The sequence below is a fragment of the Dipodomys ordii genome, unplaced genomic scaffold (assembly GCF_000151885.1).
Source record: "Dipodomys ordii isolate 6190 unplaced genomic scaffold, Dord_2.0 Scaffold147, whole genome shotgun sequence".
In the NCBI taxonomy this organism is placed as follows: Eukaryota; Metazoa; Chordata; class Mammalia; order Rodentia; family Heteromyidae; genus Dipodomys; species Dipodomys ordii.
Window position 1 is genome coordinate 2,107,464 of NW_012267363.1, and position 7,607 is coordinate 2,115,070.

The 7,607-nt window shown below is 42.0% G+C and overlaps 1 protein-coding gene across 1 annotated transcript in view; it reads left to right on the top strand.

Moving 5' to 3' along the window:
• The window catches only part of Brca1 (breast cancer 1, early onset), a 99,039-nt gene that overhangs the window by 79,729 nt on the left and 11,703 nt on the right, over positions 1–7,607 (top strand). The window contains exons 17-18 of the mRNA XM_013031946.1: positions 2,747–2,824; positions 3,689–3,733. Coding sequence (XP_012887400.1) covers positions 2,747–2,824; positions 3,689–3,733 — 123 coding nt within the window. The remainder of the gene's footprint in view (positions 1–2,746; positions 2,825–3,688; positions 3,734–7,607) is intronic.

The following is a 7,607-nucleotide window of genomic DNA, read 5'->3' on the forward strand; positions in this document are numbered from 1 at the left end:
ACCCTTGTGCTTTTTAATTAAGATTTGAAGAGTAAGCTAGACATCAGTGGCTCATACCTGTAATATTCAGGTTGCTGAAATCTGAGGATCAAGGTTCAAAGCCAAGCTGAGCAGGATAGTTTGAGATTCCATATCCAGTTGACCAGAAAAAAAAAGTGGGACTAGAAGCATAGCTCAAATGAGCACCAGCTATGAGCAAAAAAAAAAAAAAAAGATTAGCAAGAGTTCAACACCCTGTGTTTTAAGTCAGGGGTTTAGAGAAGACAAATTCAATAGATACTTTTATATGTGTGCTGGTACTGGAGCTTGAACTCGGGGCCTTGAGCCCTCACCTGGCTTTTTCAGCTCAAGCTCTGTCAGTTGAGCCACACCTCTACTTTGACTTTTTGGTGGTCTCATAGACTTTGCTGACTTGGCTAACTTTTTTTTTTTTTTTTTGGTCTTTTCTCTTTTGGTACTGGGGATCGAACCCAGGACGTTGTATTTGCTAGGCAAGCGCTTTGCCACTGAGCTACATCCCAGCCCATGACTTGGCTAAATTTTAATCATGATCCTCAAATCTCAACCTTCTGAGTGGTTAGTATTACATGTATGCACCACTAGTGCAGGTCTTTCCAAGAGACTCTTCTATTTTGTCAGTAAAAAACAAAAAACAAATAGAGGAATGACTGAAGTGGTAGAGTACCAGCCAGGAGTGAAGAAGTCAAGCAAGAAGCTGCGTGCCAGTAGCTCTTATCTATAATCCTGCCTACTCAGGAGGCTGAGATTTGAGAATCCCAATGTGAAGCCAACCCAGGCAGGCAGGGAAGTCTAAGACTCTTATTTCAAATTAACCAGAGAAAAAGTGATGGTGGAACTGTGCTCAAATATTAGAGCACCAGCCTTAAGTAAAAAAACTAAAGGACAGCATCCAGGCCCTGGGTTCTGGCTCACACAAAAAAAAAATTTATCACAGGGTCAAAGGGTAATTTAGCTCATTGGAATCAGGTGCTAGAACAAGAAAGTACAAATGAATTAATACTTTAGAGACAAATGTCATTGAGCTTTAATATCTTTTAAGCTGTAAGTTTGGATCAAAGCTGATGAAAGGTGAAAAGAAAGCTTTAAAAGTCCAAATTAAATCCAAAGTAGTTCAGTCTTTAAATTCAAAGGCAATACACCATTCCTTACTTTCCAAGTAAAACCAGCTTTTATAGCAATTAAACAAAAAGCTTCAAAAAATTATGAGGAATTCTGTGAGGGAGAAAGGCTGCTTCTATTCCATGCAGATGGCCTGCTGTGTTAGGATTTAAATACATTTCTCCTCTTTAAAATTAAATGGTCTTTTCTAAGTTTGCTTATTTCTTCAAACAGTCTTTGAAACACTAGGAAATAAACAGAAGTGATTCTTCACCTCCTGCTTTCTGAAATACTTATGTAGAAAAGAGAATGCATCTAAAAAGACCATATTTTTCCAAGCACCAGTAGCTCATGCCTATAAATCTAACTTCTCAAGAGGCTGAGATCCGAGGCTTTAAGTTCAAAGCTAGCCCTGGCAGGAGCATCTGTGAGACTCTTCTCTCCAATTAAACACTAAAAAAGCTGGCAAGTAGTACTGTGACTCAAGTGGTAGAGACTTGAGCAAGAAAGCTCAGGGACAGCACTTAGGCCCTGAGTTCAAGCCCCAGGACTGGAACCAAAAACAACAACAACAAAAAAGCATTAAATTAAAAAGACCATATTTGGAGTTTGGGGCTAGGAATATGGCTTAGTGGTAGAGTGCTTGCCTAGCATGCATGAAGCCCTGGGTTCAGTTTCTCAGTACCACATAAACAGATAAAGTCAGAAGTGGCATGGTGGCTCAAGTGGTAGAGTGCTAGCCTTTAGCAAAAGAAGCTCAGGGACAGTGCCTACCCCCTGAGTTCAAGCCCCAGGACTGGAAAAAAAAAAAAGACCAGGGGCTGGGAAGACGGCTCAGTGGTAGAGCGCTTGCCTTGCATGCCTGAGGCCCTGGGTTTGATTCCTCAGCACCACATAAGCCAAAAAGAAAAAAGCCAAAGTGGTGCTGTGGCTCAAGTGGTAGAGCACTAGCCTTGAGCTGAAGAGCTGAGGGACAGCGCCCAGGCCCAGAGTTCAGGCCCCATGACCAGACCCAAAAAAAAAAAAAAGACCATATTATCCTGTCCCTCTGGGGAATTACTGGGAAGTTAGGATTCCCCAGGTAATTCCCAGTAATTCCCCAGGTAGATGTTTTGGGTTTGGGAGGTAAAATTTTATCATATTTAGGATTTCAACACTGGTTGTGTTTTGGTCTTGGTGATGGTATTACTGGGGTTTGAACTTGAGACCTGGCACTGCACTTTTGTGTTTGCTAGGCTAGCAGTCTACCACTAGAGCCACACCTCCAGACTTTTCTTCTCCTTTTACATATCACCATCTCATAAAATGAGCCTTTTTTTTATCCAGTGAATCACTGATGTGAACACTTCATTGAACACAGGGTTGGAGCTCTTTAGCTGCCATGGCATCGGTAAGATAGAACAGTCATTTCCTCTGGTCTTTGCCTCTTCCAGGCCTCCAAAACTCCAAGCCTGCTGCTTATAATTCATGGTGCTTCCAGCTTCAGATTTTATCTGTAGTGGTGTCTGACATCATCAATCCAGATTGATCTTGAGAGCAGGATTTGGGGTCCGTAAGCTTTTGGGGGCAGCACTTCCTGATGTTATTTTCTTCTTCTAATATGCTAAAGATGTTTTTCTTTCCACAGATGCTGAGTTGGTTTGTGAACGGACACTGAAATATTTTCTGGGAATTGCAGGAAGAAAATGGGTAGTTAGCTATTTCTGTAAGTATAATACAGCTTCTCCCCTCCTCCATTTAACACCTCAGAATTGCATTTTTGCGCCTAACATTTTAACACCTAAGGTTTTTGCTGATGCTGAGCCTGAATTACCAAAAGGTCTTTAATGGTAACACAAAACTAGCTCTGTCTTTAATGCATATGGCTTTGTTCAGATAAGCTGGTGATGCTGGGAAAATGGATTTCTTTTATAACTAATAAGACTTAATCTGCTCTTAGAAATGTTAGCATATGAACTTGGAATTTATTTAATAGGCAGAAATCTATGTGCATTAGCTAGCCTCTTTTATTATGTTTAAGTTAAGCATTAACTGGGTCTCCAGGAGGAAATTTCTTCCACAAACCTTAATAAAGAGTGGTGGCTTGACCGGAGCCTATGGCTCACACCTGTAATCCTAACTACTCAGGAGGCTGAGATCTGAGGATCTGGTTCAAAGCCAGCCAGAGCCAAACAGGCCCCATGAGATTCTTTTTTTTTTGGTCCGGTCGTGGAGCCTGATCTCTGGGCCTGGGCACTGTCTCTCAGCTCTTCAGCTCAAGGCTAGCGCTCTACCACTTGAGCCACAGCACCACTTCTGGCTTTTTTTTTTAATCTGCTTATGAGGAATCGAACCCAGGGCCTCATGAGATTCTTATCTCCAATTGACTACTCAACCAGAAGTGGCTCTGTGGCTCAAGTGGTAAAGTACTAGCCTTGAGCACAAAGAGGCTCAGGGACAGCATCCAGAACCTGAGTTCAAGCCCCACAACCAATTAAAAAGTGGGGTGGCTTAAGAGAGAGAAAACATTCATGAAGGGGGGTATGTTCTTCTGCTTCGATGTGATCTGTCTTTTTCATGATCTCTTTAGGGGTGACTCAGTCTATTAAAGAAGGAAAAGTTCTGGATGAGGTAGGTACCTGATCTTACAAATTATTCAGATATGCTTGAAGCCATTAAGTCACACAAGGGTATATCTGCTTTCTCCTCCCTCAGCCTCCTGAGTGCTGGGATTACAGGTATGTACCACCATGCCTGACTTTGACCAGTAATTTTTGTTTTTTCATTAATTTGTTTTATATTTCAAAAGAAATAGCTTTAGAGGAGAAGGGAAAGGAATTTATAAAATAAAGATTAATAGGGACAAGAAGTAGGACCCTCTGAATCTTGCATGAATATAGATCCAAGGCTTTAAGTTCAAAGCTAGCCCTGGCAGAAGCATCTGTGAGACTCTTCTCTCCAATTAAACACTAAAAAAGCTGGCAAGTAGTGCTGTGACTCAAGTGGTAGAGCCTTGAGCAAGAAAACTCAGGGACATCATTAGGCCCTGAGTTCAAGCCCCAGGACTGGAACCAAAAAAAAATAAAAATAAAAAAACATTAAATTAAAAAGACCATATTTGGAGTTTGGGGCTAGGAATATGGCTTAGTGGTAGAGTGCTTGCCTAGCATGCATGAAGCCCTGCAGAAAATTGGCTGTTAAATGTTAAAGAAAAATACTTGAATTAATATGCAAATGTGCTGCTTAGAAATGAGATTTTCAAAGAGATGTTGCTCCTATGATACTGAGAACAGTGAGAGGTAAATAAGGTAGAGTGTAGGTGGGAGAATAATTTTAGAACAGACAAGAACTGCTGGTGACAGTAGATCAGGCACAATAAAATTAGTGGAAGCTGCTTTAAACTATTATGCACTACTCAATATGTTCATAACTAATTAAATAACATTTTTGTATCTTTATTCAGTGACTATCAGGAGCCTACTATGTGTCACATATTTAGAATTTTACAGTAAATAAGACTAAGCTAGGTACTGATGGCTCATGCCTGTAATCCTAGCTACTCCGGAAGCTGAGATCTGAGGATCGTGGTTCAAAGCCCAGGCGGGAAAGTTCATGAGACTCTTACATCCAATCAACCACCAGAAAACCAGAAGTGGAGCTGTACCCCAAAGTGGTAGAGCACTATCTTTGAGCACAAAAGCCTAGACACAGTGCCCTGACTTTGAGTTCAAGCCCCATCACCAAGAAGAAAACAAAACAAAGACTGGCTAAATCCCTCTCTGGAGTAATTCATCTTAATGGAGGAAAATATGCAATAAATAGAGATGAATTTAAGGTACCAGTAAAAGGGTAAGAAAAGCAGGATGCTGATGGCTCACACCTCTAATCCTAGCTACTCAGGAGGCTGAGATCTGAGGGTTGAAGTTTGAAGCCAGCCCAGACAGCAAAGTCCATTAGACTCTTATCTCCAATTATCACAGAGAAAGCTGGAAGTAGTGCTGTGGTTCAAATGGTAGAGTGCTAGCCTTGAGCAAAATGAGGCTAGGGACAGTACCCAGGCCCAGAGTTCAAGCCCTAGGACCAGCCAAAAACAAAACAAAAGACTAAGAAGGACAGATTAGCCAGGTGTGAGACCTGTAAGCCCAGTACTCAGGATTTTTTTTTTTTTTTTAAGATTCTGTCTTGGGGGTGGGGCAGGAGGAATAAAACAGACTGGCAATTGTCAGGGATAAAGGTTGACTGCCTCAGTTAAGGATGCCTATTAGAAAAGGTTGAGCTAAGAGTGGTGCTGTGGCTTAAGTGGTAGAGTGCTAGCCTTCAACGGTAGTGCTGAGGGACCGCGCCCCGGCCCAGAGTTCAAGCCCCACAAATGACAAATAAAAACAAAAAATAAGGTTGAGCTAAGAACTAAGTGATAAATAATTGCCCTTGAAAACTGAAGGGAAGGACAATTGGACAATTAAGAGGTTACAGAAAAGGTCTAGATCAGATAAGAGTTGATGCTAATCCATAGCAAGGAATTCAAATTTTATTCTTAGCATAATTGGAAAACAGGCAGATGGCTTTAAAAACAAATGTGGGTTTGGCATCTTTATGGAGATAGCACTTGATAGTGAATTAAACTTGGAGAATAAAGAAGGAAATCAAGGAGTTCTTGGATTGGGGCCTAAGAAACAGACTGGCTACATGAGGAGTCTGGGAATGTAACTCAACAGCAGTTTGCCTCACACATATAGAACCCTGAATTCAGCCTTCAAAACCACCAAAAGAAAAAAAAAAAACTAATTAGATGAGAAGCCAGGCTCACACTTGTAATCCTAGCTACTCAAGAGGCTGAGATCTAAGGATTGAGGTTCAAAGCCAGCCCTATCTGGAAAACTCATGAGACTCTATGTCAAATTAACTAGCAAAAAGCCAGAATGGAGCAATGGCTCACATGCCAGCCTTGAGTAGAAAAAGCCAAGCAAGAGTGCAAAGCCCTGCCAGCACTGGTAGCTCACACCTATAATCCTAGCTACTCAAGCCAAAAGTTCATGAGACACGTGTGTGTGTGTGTGAGAGTGTGTGTGTGAGTGTGTGTGTGAGAGTGTGTGTGTGTGTGTGAGAGTGTGTGTGAGTGTGTGAGAGTGTGTGTGTGAGTGTGTGTGAGAGTGTGTGTGTGAGTGTGTGTGAGTGTGTGTGTGTGTGGAGCACTGGTAGCTCACACCTATAATCCTAGCTACTCAAGCCAAAAGTTCATGAGACACGTGTGTGTGTGTGTGTGTGTGTGTGTGTGTGTGTGTGTGTGTGTGTCAGTCAGTCGTGGGCTTGAACTCTGGGCCTGGGCACTGTCTCTGAGCTCTTCAGCTCAAGGCAAGCACCCTACCACTTAAGCCACATCGCCACTTCTGGTTTTCTGGTGGTTAATTGGAGACAGGAGTCTTACAGACTTTCTTGCCCAAGCTAGCTTTGAACCTCTATCATCAGATCTCAGCCTCCTGAATAGCTAGGATTACAGGTGGGAGCCACCAGCACCAGCCTTCAGGAGACTCTTATCTCCAATAAGCTACCAGAAAAGGTGGAAATGGAGCTGTGGCTCAAGAGCTAGAGTATTAGACTTAAGCAGAAGCAGCTCAGGGACAGCACCTAGACCCTGAGTTCAAACTCCAGTTTGTTCCCCCCACCAAAAAAAAAGTAGATAAATCAATTTTGAGATGTATGTAAGCTATCTGAAAAGAGATGAGAGACTTAAGTAGTCAGTGGAACACATAAGAAGCTGAGGTGCAATGAAGTCTAAATATGAAAGTCATCTTCAAATGACAAAAATTCATCACTAGACTTCTCATTCACATGACTAGGAATGTCATGTGTTCTTTCCCTTAAGAACACATGGTTATACTGGTTATACTCTTTCCTTTATTTCCTTCATAGTACTCTTTTTTTTTTTTTTCTTTTGGTGCTAGTTCTTGGGCTTGGACTCAGGGCCTGGGCACTGTCCTTGACCTCTTTTTGCTCAAGACTTGAGCCACAGCTGCACTTCTAACTCTTTGTTAGTGGATTGGAGATAAAGAGTCTTAAACTTTGCTGCCTGAGCTGGCTTTGAACTAGGATCCTCAAATCCCACCCTCCTAAGGAGCTAGGATTACAGGCATGAGCCACTGACTGTTATATTTTGGCCTCCTTAACTATACAAATCTCTCAGTGGAAAACTGAAAAGTCCATATTTGTTTAGATGGTAATGTACAGTTGATTTGAGATTTAAAGGATCGAAAATTGTCCAGTTATCTTTGAAACAGGACAATATTAGCAGTTTAAATGCTAAGTGAATCTTTTGAGGGGAGAGAGATGTTGAAAATTAAAGTACATTAGGGGCTGGGAAGATGGCTCAGTGGTAGAGCACTTGCCTTGCATGCCTGAGGCCCTGGGTTCGATTCCTCAGCACCACATAAGCAAAAAAGAAAAAAGCCGGAAGTGGCGCTGTGGCTCAAGTGGTAGAATGCTAGTCTTGAGCTGAAGAGCTGAGGGACAGC